This window comes from Pangasianodon hypophthalmus, chromosome 15, assembly GCF_027358585.1.
Source record: "Pangasianodon hypophthalmus isolate fPanHyp1 chromosome 15, fPanHyp1.pri, whole genome shotgun sequence".
Classification (NCBI taxonomy): Eukaryota; Metazoa; Chordata; class Actinopteri; order Siluriformes; family Pangasiidae; genus Pangasianodon; species Pangasianodon hypophthalmus.
The window spans coordinates 1,103,924-1,116,712 of record NC_069724.1 but is presented as its reverse complement, the minus strand read 5'-3'; the positions used below and the strand labels follow the sequence as shown (position 1 = coordinate 1,116,712).

At 37.8% G+C, this 12,789-nt stretch overlaps 1 protein-coding gene across 2 annotated transcripts in view; it reads left to right on the top strand.

Annotated features, from left to right (window-relative positions):
- Nucleotides 1–12,789, top strand: part of LOC113541817 (gamma-aminobutyric acid receptor subunit alpha-3) — a 108,835-nt gene that overhangs the window by 80,487 nt on the left and 15,559 nt on the right. For both annotated transcript variants that reach the window (XM_026939013.3, XM_026939011.3), the window contains 2 exons: nt 3,641–3,793; nt 10,322–10,527. In XM_026939013.3, coding sequence (XP_026794814.1) covers nt 3,641–3,793; nt 10,322–10,527 — 359 coding nt within the window. The remainder of the gene's footprint in view (nt 1–3,640; nt 3,794–10,321; nt 10,528–12,789) is intronic.

Genomic DNA, 12,789 nt, shown 5'->3' with positions numbered 1-12,789 from the left:
GTGCTTTTGTGCTGGAAATGTGTATTTTTAGTTCCCTTCTCTAATCAACAGAATGGACGTGTGAAGAAAAAAAAAAAAGGTTAAAAAATTGGTTTCCGGTCAAATAAAAACATTTCCCCAGTCTTGTCTTATAGAGTGTAACGTGATGGATGTATGTGCTTAACAACTCTTCCTGACACGGTTTCAGATGAGCGTCTCTCGTTAGCCGAGCCGCTCAGATCTCAGACCTCAGACTCTCTCTATCCTTTTTGAAAGTGTCCACTGAAAAAAAAAAAAAAAAAAAAAAAAACGTAAACAGCAGCCGATGCCCAGAGCAGTGCGGTTTTATCAAAGAGCTCATGCTCTGACTTGAGATTGAGCTGCTCATGAATTTTTTAAGTAAAAGGCAAAATATTCTCCCAACCTTCTGAATCTCTAAAGTGGAAAAGAACCGTACAGATAAAATCCTGCGCAGTTGGATGGGAGGAAGGCGGTGTCTACTCCTGTCCTATTTAAAACCAATCCTGAGATTTATGTGAATCGGCAACAAATTATATCCAACTTGCCGGTGTGGATGATTATTCATTCATTTAATCTTAAATTCGGAATCGTGGCAGTGGCATTTCTCAGAGATAGGCTTGTGTGATGTTGATTTTCTCTTGCTCGTGACTTAACATTGTTAAAAAAAATCATGATTAACACTTTAATCGCTGTACACAAAGACAGGGAAATGAGCATTTCTAAAATTCAGCTTTCATGAGATTAAAGCAGACATGTTTCATCACTTTATAAATATCATAATTATTTACGTTATTTGTTAAGTGTTTGATTTGACGTGTCACTGTAGAATATATTTAATCTTTTTTCTTTCAAGTGAAAACCATTTTCAGTGGCATCCCTAATAAATGCAGGTAACTGATGTTAACTTGTCCAATGTTAGCTAAGTGGAACACACAGTGATTAATGAACTCGAATCATTCCAGATTCATGTGTTGACTGGATCATGTCCCGCTTTATCGTGGAGAAAAAGAAGGCTTCTGTTTTGCCATGTGTTTGAGTGATAACTCGTACTAGCGTGGCCCGATGTTAAATTGCGGAGCATAAAGGCTGGCAGGTTTGGGAATATAATGTAATAGAGTTGGAGTAAATGTTACTGGATGTCGTTGCAGTGTAACATCGTGTCGAGACAATTAAATCGTTATATCACACAAACCTACTCCCTGACACTCTCTTTAGTTCTTTTCCCTGCATTTTTTTTTCGAGTTCAGTGCATTGTGACTTTGACAAAACATTAGAGATCACAAGAAAGCAGTCAAGACTCCAGCACATTACAGGAGTAAGGCTTTATTCTGAATCAGCGAGTGCTCAAGGAGAGAAATAGCAACTCCTGAGATGTGTTAAAATAACCACTCGTCTAAATTGGCTGTGATGATGGTGGCGCTTTGCATTGACTTGCCTGTGGACACGGCCGTTTTTACAGTCTTCCTTGGCAAAGCTGGAAAAGATAAATGGCCCTCTCAGTTTCTTGTAAAGGACAAGGAACATTTGTTATTCTCTATTTAATTGTCTCCTGCCTTCAAGTGTGGAAGGAGGAGGGTTATGAGGACACGCTCGCTAGCTGATACAGCTCTGAATTGCTACCTCCGATCGTGTTCAAACCTCAAAGGACCGAAATCCCATCATTAAAGTGAGAAACTTTTCAAGACATTTTCAAAAGGAGTTTATTGAAAGTAAAGCCAGTCATATATATCTTGTTTGTTTCTACAGAAATACATTACGTGTATATGTTTTTTTAATGAATGAGCAGCAGAGTTTTTCATACCTGTTTAAATTTACCCACAGCACAATTAAATGAACACCATATATCACACTTTGTATGCTCCCAAGAACCTCATCTCGAAGATGAATCCAAGCCCACGCATTCCTGTGTGCATTATGATCTAAAGGCTCGCGACTTGTAAGTGCGACACTTGTAAGCTTCAGAAAGATTTGAGAAAAGACAACTGGTGCAAATCTAAACCAGAAATCCCTGACACATCAGAAGGGGAGGATCAAGTACAGAGAAACTGTGCTGAAGTGTACGGTACTCGGGTACTGGGTCAGACTCTAACAAGATTAAAAGTAGAAGTGTGGAGCCAATAACCTAGTGAAGGTCTTGAGAAAAAGTATCTACATTTAAACACACTCAAGTATTCAAGAGTAAAAAAGTAAATATTTTTAACTGATGAATGCAATCAGTCACAAGGGAAATATTCTGCTAACTCACACACACCTAGATTCTGTCTTGTTGGTTAGTTAATGTTTAAAAACCTTTCTGGAATAAATGCTAAGACACATGAACAACAATCAAAATTGAACCAAACTAGCTAATTTAACAAATTAATGTTCAAAACATAAATAGCTTGCTAATGTTAAAAAAAAAAAAAAAAAAACTAGTGTGCAAAATTCAGTTAGCTAGCTGGTTTTTAAAAAACGAATGTACAAATCCTAACTAACAAGCTAAATTACCAAACAAATGTACAAAACTTAACTTAAATTTTTAAAAAAACTAATATACAAAACCTAAATAGCTATCTAATTTAACAAATTAGCTAATTTTAAAAACCAATGTACAAAACCTATTGAGCTAGTTAATTTAAAAAATAGTGTAAATCTGTACTATCTAACTAATTAAAAAAAAAACTAATGTACAAAACTTAATTATCTAACTCATTTAACAAACTAATGAAGAAAACTGTATACCTAGCTAATTTTAAAAACCAGTGTACAAAACTTATTGAGCTAGTTAAATAAAAAAAAATAAAGAAAAATAAGCAAAACTGTACTATCTAAATAATAAAAAAACTAATGTACAAAACTTAACTAGCTAGTTAAGTAATGCATAAATCAAAAACACCTAGCTAATTTAAAAAACTCATGTACAAAAGCTAGCTAGGTAGGTAGCTAATTTAACAAACAATGCACAAAACTTAACTCTCTGTCTAATTTAAGTAGCTACATTTAAAAAGTTATTTTGACCTTCTTTAGCTTTGATTAGCGATATTTAGTGGCTGATATTAAATTTTTTCTTGGGAGGCTAAGGAGACACGTCATCCATGAATCAGTAACTCCAGCATAAGAAAATATCTTACTTTTTTTGTTAAAAAAAAAAAACAAAAAATAGGAAAAAAGTGGTAAAAAACAGAAATTTCATCACATTTGAGATTTGTAACGGGAGTTTTGAAGGTCAGAATGAATATATAAGGAGTAATTACAGAGAAAAAAATGTTTTGTAACTACTCCTTACATATTCTTTTACATATTTCTTACATATTCACTTACGTATTTGTAATTTACTCAAGTAAGAAGAGCGCATGTACCGTATTTAGTTTCGGTAATACTTGAGTTAAGAATAATTCTTCCAGATTAATACTTAAGTACGGTAACGAAGTGGAATTTCTCGAGTATTTATCTGCAGATCCGGAAAATACTCGTGCTGTGATGTACGAGTTCATAGGCGTTGAGTTCCCTGTGGAAAATACTGCATCTGTATTAACTTTCATAAATAAGTCCTGAATATTTCAGCAAGTGAGCGTCGTCTGGATGTGACATGAGCCTCATTAATAATACATTGCCTTCCTCTTTTCTCTCCTTTCCTCTCTCTTTTCATTTTTTTCTACAGGAGAATATGTGGTGATGACAACTTACTTTCATCTGAAAAGGAAAATCGGCTATTTTGTCATTCAGACGTATTTACCCTGCATCATGACAGTCATCCTTTCCCAGGTCTCGTTCTGGCTCAACCGGGAGTCGGTGCCGGCGCGAACCGTCTTCGGTGAGTCTTCCTTCGTCACCTCATTAACCTGAAATTTACCTGATGAACAGTTAGTGTAGAAATGGCATCGATCCCATACCTAGTATCAGTATCGAGCCGATACCAGCAAAAAAAAAAAAAAATGGTGTATCGAATATCTGAGAAAACATATCGGATATCAGATCCTGTAACAGATCAGAATTGTAAAAGTTTGGATTTGGATTAGAGATTTATTTTTAGAACTGGAAACATTTATGTATAAATAGACTTGACTGTTTTTTATTTGCAATGTAAGTGACTCTTGTGTAAAAGAGTTGAACTGTGAAGTGCTTCAGTTTAACAAACCAAAACATTAAAGCTTAGTAGTTTTTAAAGGAAACAATATCCAGTGGGCATCTGATACTCGAGGTGTCACTCAGTATTGGAAAAGAAAATGTAGTATCATGCCAACTTTAATGTTTTTTTTTTTCTTTTAGGAAAGGGAAGAGATTTGTTTATTGGTTTCTTTCATTTTGTTTCAGAATAGGAAAAATAGTTTCAAAATCGCAGTGATTATTTTGACGTTACTTATTCTGACGCTTATTCTCCACACACTGCAAAAATATTATCTTAGCATGGGAAATGTATAGCAAAATATAGCAAGTATTAGATTATTAAATCTATTTCTAGTGAGTATCGTGTATTGGAAAAGAAACTGTGGTATTGTGCCACTTCTAATTAATACCGATTTTGCTGACGGCTGATCTACAGAAGATGAGACTATATCCAACTAAGCCATGCTCTGCACATTTGAGAGGACACGTCATGGTATTTTTTTTATTTTCTGTTCTACTCCCCCTCAATCCCTGACAAGATGCCTTTGACAAACGAGCGCACCAGGGATGGTATTAAAAAGTTCTGCTTGGAATGAAAGAAAGTTAGCGCAAAGCGCTGACTGGACAGCGCGTTGGTCTGGACAGTGATGGATTCATCTTTGAAAGTTTGCAGAGACCAGTGGACTGACCTATAATTACTGCGACCGCCACAGAGGCACCTAATTAATTACAGATTAGCTGAACCCAAACTTGGCGTGAGGTGATGTTAAAGAAAAAAGTGAGGCCGATGCTGTTCCTCAGGGGAAATATGGAGTACAGGAGATAAACCCACAAGCAGCAGGATATTGGCTCAGACTGGCAGGAGGTTTAAGCCAGCTGGAGTTAAGGAATTATTATTATTGAGCTTATTGAGCTTGAGTCAACTTTGGTCTGCTATTGTTGATGAGTTTTTTTTATCCCTGAGGCAGGATGTAAAGGGAAGGTCATTCTGCCTGTATCGCTCAGTTTCAGTCACATTATCTTTTTCTCCTAGCCAGTATATTTATAGCAATGGTGGAGAAAAAAAAAACGTTCATCATTGGTTACCAAGACCAAGGAAAAATATATACAGATCTGAAATCAGCATTGATAGACACTGATAGAGCTAACATTCATAGACAATTACATATATTTTAAATATTTTAAAACTTTGGGAGCTTTCAAGAGTAGAGAAGCCTAATGGTACTTTTGGCAAAACAAAGCTATGGCACCTTGTAATTTCCGGTCAGGTAAATAAACAGCACTTTATCACACGTTACACTGTTCAAAAGTATGTGGACACCTGACCATCACAGCCATATGCGCTTGTTGAACGTCTCATTCCACATTTATTCCTCCTGTGTTTTGCTGTTATAAAGAGCTCCACTCTTCTGGGAAGCTTTCCACTAGATGTTGGAGTGTGGCTGTGGGGATTTGTGTTCATTCAGCTACAAGAGCATTAGTGAGATCAGGCGCTGATGTCAGGTAAGGAGTCTCCAGTTCCAGTTCATCCCAAAGGTGTTCAGTGGGGTTGAGTAAGTTCAGGGCTCTGTGCAGGACACTCGAGTTCTTCCACTCCAACCTTCACACACCATGTCTTCATGGAGCTCGCTTTGTGCACAGGGGCATTGTCATGCTGGAACAGGTTTCAGCCTCTTAGTTCCAGTGAAGGGAAACTGTAAAGCTACAACATACAGAGACGTTCTATACAACTGTGTGCTTTAAACTTTGTGGAAACAGTTTGGAGAAGAACATATGAGTGTGATGGTCAGGGGTGTAGGTGCAATAGCCAGCCAACTTACCTGATGTAAAGTGTTTATTATCCAGTTTTCTCACTTCCTTGCTGCTAACCATCTTCTTCAGGAGTAAATCCCAAAATATATATATATATCTTTATTTCTTCGATGACTATTGTGACATCACCACAGTGCCACACGTTGAAGGCAATAAGGATACCGGTCAGTTGGCGTGGTCGTACAGTGACGTCACACGAAACAGATTGATACTACACCGTCAGCTCAATTGTCCAGTGAGAGCAGTTGTTTTTATTTCTTTTTTTTAAAGTCGCGACTTTCTTTCCCTACAGACTTCCTCTGACCTCTCACTCTGCAAAAACTGACCTTGTCACCAGTCCAGACGCCCCACATTTAAGATGAGCTATTTTAGGCTTCAGTTTGCCCCATCTGGAGTTCCAGCATCCCTTCCTAAAGCATTTATTTTTAACCTTAGCGGATCAAAACTTATTAAGAGAATTGCCAGACACTACAATAAGGCAACATAGACAAAGGGCAGTTATGTCATTTGGAATATCTTGACTTAATTCAGGGGCACAATCATAATGAATTGGTACCAGCGTACACTTACATGATAAATCATATATGATTTTGTGAACAGAATGAATTCATTCGGATTGATGAAAATCTTTGCGTAATATAATCATTGTCCCAGTTGTGCAAAGGAATGCCTTCCTGCCACATACAGGGGACGTTTACTCAATTTTCTTTAAAACTGTTGGTGCAGCTTCTATTAGGCAAAATAGATTGTGGAAGGTAAGTAGATTTTACAGAACACAATCATCACATCCTGTATGAATATGGGTATTTCAGTATTCCAGTATAGTGTATGGAATACCGTTCTCTCACGTTACATCGGCTGTCATCGGTGCTGCTGTGACAGTTTACAACCAAAAAAAGTTTCACACTACGATGACTCAAACATTCACACTTTTGGTATGAAAACTTGTCGACAAGCTCAGCTGTCTATCTGACTGCATGACTGACTAAAGCTGTCAAAAAGATGAGTCACTCGTAAGACACTGCGTCATGACATCACATTCCCAAGTCTAATACTTACAGCTAAAATATTAATTGTCATGTGAGCAGATGAAGTCCATCATCACATATTCCCAGATCTTTAGCTATGCCCTAGCAAGCTGACAGCCAGTATAGATGATCTGCTCGCCTCCAGTCTGGAGATCCTAATGAGGTGCAGAGAACAAACTTATTAGTATTCTGCAGGATTTGCAGTACCAGTGTCTGCGGACGTGATGAAGCAGCGCGTCTGTCCGCTTCGGGCTGCAGGTCAGACTGGGAGAAGGCTCAGTGTTAAATAGAGTGTTCTTTAAACTGCCTGGAGGTCATATACATCACGTTCCCCACACCTTGCTTTGCTGAAAACTGACTCTCACGATTCTTGCATATTCTCTTCATAATATCACACTGCCACAATGTCTAGTTTACTCTGATTGTATTATATTATGCATTTTTTACGCATATTGCATAGGAGCTTCGCAATTTAACATCAGAGTACGCATTTTGCGTAGGAGCTTCGCACTCAAAAATACGCCAGTATAATTTCTCCCCAATAAAACAGGACATGAGACAATCGACATAAGACTATGAAATGATTTGTGCAGGTGTTTTGAACTCTCTGATATTAACTAGCATCGCCTGGAAGCCCCGCCCACTTCCCTCCATCTCACATTCTCTCGATTGGATTCACAGTAAATGGACAATGTTTTGAATTCATGAATGTGAAATAAAATCTATTTTGACTTCGCTAAATTTAGACAAGTATAAAGTTAATGTCAGTTACTATATTTGTTAGGGATGCCACTGAAATTTTGTCTGAATATGGTCAAAAACGAGCCTAGGCCTACGATGATGTGTGAAATTTAACACTTTACAAATAATGTTAATGGTGATGATAAATAAACAGTGATTAAGTACACCAAGTCTGCATCTTTTTGTCCAAACTACTCATTTACCGTACTTTAAAATAAGAGGCGAACATCATGTTCGAATTTTTAGTCCCTTGCTGCTGCTCTAAAAACCCCACATGGAGGTTGAAATTTAATTAATCGTTCACGCCCTGGAAGGCTGCCAGCTTCTTGAATCCCCTTGTGATGGGCTTGACTCTGTATTTCATTCGGATAATCCTGTTTTAGAATTTTCACGGCAGCCTGTGTGTAATGTGTGATTTATGGTTTCAGAGCACAATCCAAACAATCGTCCACTGTCTTTGCCGACACAACGGCATCTCCAGTGACACTCCTCGCTAATGTCCCTGTGTTTTTCTCCTCCACTGCTTGATGGAGATACGCCCTAATGTAAATTTAATTGTTGACCTGCTTTTTAATAATAACAGACAAAGCATTACCCTGCATTACACAGTAGGCATTACAAAGCATTACACATCTTCTGAGATCATCTGCACTTTGCGATAGAGGACGAGTAACGTCAGTTCCCTGGAAGGCAACACACTGTCTGGGTTTTAGTCTTCTGCCATTGAGGCAGGTGGTAGCAGACCGAGTGGAATGATTTCTTATATCTGCTTTAATGGGCACCGATTCTGGACCGTTCCCTCATTTCGCTCCTGATATGCCATTCTCAGAGCAGAAAGCTCTGGGTCACCACACAGTGACCTATGAAAAATTCTGATTTCCGAGTGTGATTGATTTATTTTCTACCCCTTCTTTTATCGTAACCCAGATATACACCGTCTCCACAGCCCCATAAAGAAGGCGTATAGTTGATAGCAAAGCCAAGACTCTCAATTTATTGGTGAATACGTTCAAGGAGCTCATAGATGTAATAGATTTCATTCCAAGCTTTAACAGTCTGTTGCTATTTCCATCCACCAAAGACAAGGTTTTCAGCATGGATCTCTACCTTGGAAAAATATACAGAAGGATTCGCAGTCTTCAAAATCTCGTCATGGCCTCAGGGTGTCGAGGTTTTCCGAGGGAGCGTTCACTTTCCTTCCTTTTTAAATTTCCCAGCCACTAACAAGGATGTATGTTTTTGCCCTTCGAGTTCATCTTTGTTCAGATGCATTTCAGCTCTTATCTACAGCTGCACTGAACAGAACTGATGTCACCTGCATTTTCACTCTTTTTTTTCTATCTTCATGGCCTTCAAAACTAGAGAGCGCTACTGTAATACGTCTGCTTGGGAATGATGCTTTTCGCAATTTCTCCAGTTTCTATACTGGCATCACAGGTGTCCTGACAGATGGCGAGAGACTTGTGTACTCCACGGCAGCACTGCCATTTTGTCAATACTCTGATTATTTTGCTCCAGTGGTCTATTCAAAATGGCAGTTGAGCAAATATCATCACGACTGTAGGCTTCTGTGGTGCAATCCTTCCATGACAAGTTCGTGATTTGTCATCGGAAATAAGTCAAACATTGATAAGTAGGCTTATAACGACAACGATTTATACCACAATGCGGTTGAAATCTCGAATCTGATTGGTCAGAAGGTGTGCGTTATTTTCGTGTAACAGCACGGCTTGGACAGTAGTTCCAGCTGTAACATAAACGACCGGTTTATATTAACACACTCGTTCTAATACGTTATTGTTTCTATAGTAACAGTTGATTCACAGGGATTTGTACAGCGGATGCTCCACATAATCTCAGAATAATAACTAATGGCTTTTTTTTAAAAAAAAAATGTTTTTAACAAAGAAAAATGTATAGTTTTTTTTCCTAGGAGATATTTGTTTAACATTTATGGAGGTAGTCTTCACTGTCAGCGTGCTGTAACAGTCACAATGCTTTGCAAATAGAGTAGACAAGATAGCGGAGTTTACGCTTTCTGGTTTTCTGGTAAAATGACAAGCTGCTTTTTTCTTTAGAGAGAGAAAAAGAGAGACAGACTGTGAAGGAACGACTGATTATCACAGCTATAACGTAGGTCAGAACAGGAATTAACTTGTTTCATGGATCTTCCACAACGTTAAATCTAACTATAAGCGTTAAAATATGTGGCGTGTTGTTCATTAATACATTAAACATTGTAATTGTTGGCAAATCGCTGTGGTATAAGCGCAATAAAACAGTGCAGTTGGTGCTGTTATATGAAAACAATCCACTTTGGGGTGGTCACGGTAACTCTTTGCGTTGTGGATTATTTTTGTACAACCGCATGGACTGAAGTGTGTTATTCTTTACTTAATCTACCCCTACTAATCATCTCTACACTGTGTTACTCTGCCACGATATCCAGTAACATTTACTCCAATTATTTCCAGATCTGCCAGCATTTACCCATCTTGCATTGCTATTATGCTTTATTACTCCAAAATACTTGTCTTTTTCTCCCCAATAAAAACAGCAGATGAGCTGAGATTAAACTCGCCTACAACAAAGTGTCAGACTGAACACTTTACAAATAATGTTAATGGTGATAGATGTTTATTTTTCCTCCTCAGGAGTCACCACTGTTCTGACCATGACCACGCTAAGCATCAGCGCCAGAAACTCATTACCCAAAGTGGCCTATGCTACAGCTATGGACTGGTTCATGGCCGTGTGTTACGCCTTCGTCTTCTCCGCCCTCATTGAGTTTGCCACCGTCAACTATTTTACCAAGCGCAGCTGGGCCTGGGATGGTCAGAAGGAGAGCCAGGATATGAGGGTAAGCAGGAGTATTATCATTCCCCACTTCCTAACCAGTGGTGCGTCATACAGCCAGAAAAATGCCTGCAATTTACACAGGTTTTACCCCACACTGGCACATTACATTACCATTGTTAGCGCTCTCATGAAGCCTTTGGATACATAATTATGCTCCACAGGATGTGAATTATAACTCTATAAATTTTAGACCAATTTATATTTACAATTATTTTCTGTGTTAAAGATACAAATACTGGTAATATAATATAAATACTGGCGAGGCAAGTTTATTCCTACACAGAGTAATTTAAACCGCTTTTTTCATAGGAGAAAAGATAATAAAATTAATAAGAACATCACTGAATAATAAAATGAATTAAAATAAGATTAAAAAAAGACTAATTAAAAGTGCAATGATGGAAATGAAGTGCAAGTCTTAGAGCTCAATTGTAGGCACAAAAAATGGAAAGGTTTTAATATGGATTTATAAATGGCTACATTACGGGAATACTGAAGATCTTCTGGGAGGTGTTTGTAGCGTAAAAGCTCAATGCTGCTTCACAGTGTTTTGTTTTTGATTCTACAAGCTGAGCTGTACCCTTGGATCTAAGAGACCCGCTTGGTTTATTCTTTAAGCATTTCAGAAACGTATTCTGGGCCTAATCCATTTAGTGATTTATCGACTAATAGCAGCACTTTAAAATCGATTCTGTAACTAACTGGTTGCCAGGAGTAAAGATTTTAGACCTGAAGTAATGATCTCTGTTCTCTTTGTCCTGGTTAAAACTCTTGCACCAGCACTGTGAATGAGTTGTAGCTGTTTTTGGGGGAGTTAAAAGCCTGTTACACAAGTCTACTCTGCTGGAGTTAAAAGCATGGATGAGTTTCTCTCCATCTTGCTGGGACCCTAAAATCTTTTGGCTAAGTTTTTAAAATGATGTAAGGCTGATTTAGTGATAGTTTTGGTATATCTAGTGAAGGTGAGATCTGATTCTGTTAGAACGCCAGTTAGAATGATATCAGATTGAATAAAAGCGGCCCGTGAGCTGATCCCTGAGATATTCCATGTTTCATAAACATCCTATCAGTAACTCCAGCCTTTTGAAACATTTTCGGTTGTCCTAGGTAGTCCTACGCAATTTTCCTGCCTGTCTAGAAGTACTTTATGATCCGCAGTGTCAAATGCAGCACTTAAGAGCTAGGAATACCAGAAGTGTTAATACCTCTATAAGGGCAATGACTGGAATCTGTCAAAATGTCAGTTTAAAGTAAGGTAAGGTAAGTTAAGTTAAGGTAAGGCCACCCTTGATGCTATCATTTTGTTCTATTTTACAGTTTACAGACTTTAAAATGTTTGTCTTGTGAACCAAAATATAAGACTTTACAATGGACAGTTTTTCAGTTTAGCAACTGAAGTGAATTTCAGTAATGAGTTCCCTTTCACAAGTATAGGTAAAGAGTTGTAGCTGTCGCAGTACACACAATACAAATCTCTGGTCTAAGTCAGCGTCCTTGAAAAGAAAAAAAAAACTTGTCAGGATTGTAATTTTTCAGACAGATTGCTCCATCTCAGAAATTCAGTCCCCTCTTCATTCCTTCCCAAATGCCTTTTTGCTCACTCCTGCATATTGCCTCTTTCTGTCCTACTCCTGATAACCACTGAAATATGGGGCACTCACAGCTAATGGCAGGGAAACACTCTAAAGAAAGCTTAGCGAGGAAGCCATATTGTTTTCAGGATGAGGGGTTATTGCTGATATAAATTTCCATTTCATTCTCCTGTAGTCAACTTTGTGTAATCTGTTAAGAAGTATGTTATTTATTCATTAGCTGTTTTTCAGTGACTGTTCATTAGATGGAACAGAAAAGTGGAGCCTCAGGAGAAAAGTGCTGAAAATGGCTGAAAAAAATCTTTACAGCACAAATAGAGAGAAATAATTGTGGCTGGCAGTTGTATACGGAGCTATCTTATGATCTTATACGAGTTTGTGAATGAAAGATGAGAATTTGCACAGCTCCTAATGCTGAGCTCTGCTTTTACGAAGTGTTTGTCCTTTTTTTTTTTTTTTTTTTTGCTAAGTTTTTATTCTTTTTTTTATTGTGCTTTTGAAGCAGATCTTCTATCACCTTATTCATACAAAGCACATCACATTAACATACCAAAATGCAGGCACAGAAAACTTTTATTCCTCGATATTTGTAGGTTTGAAACCTTTTGAACCGTGATGTTTCATTACTAAAGCTCATGATCATTATACAGATAAATAGATAGTATGTAAGA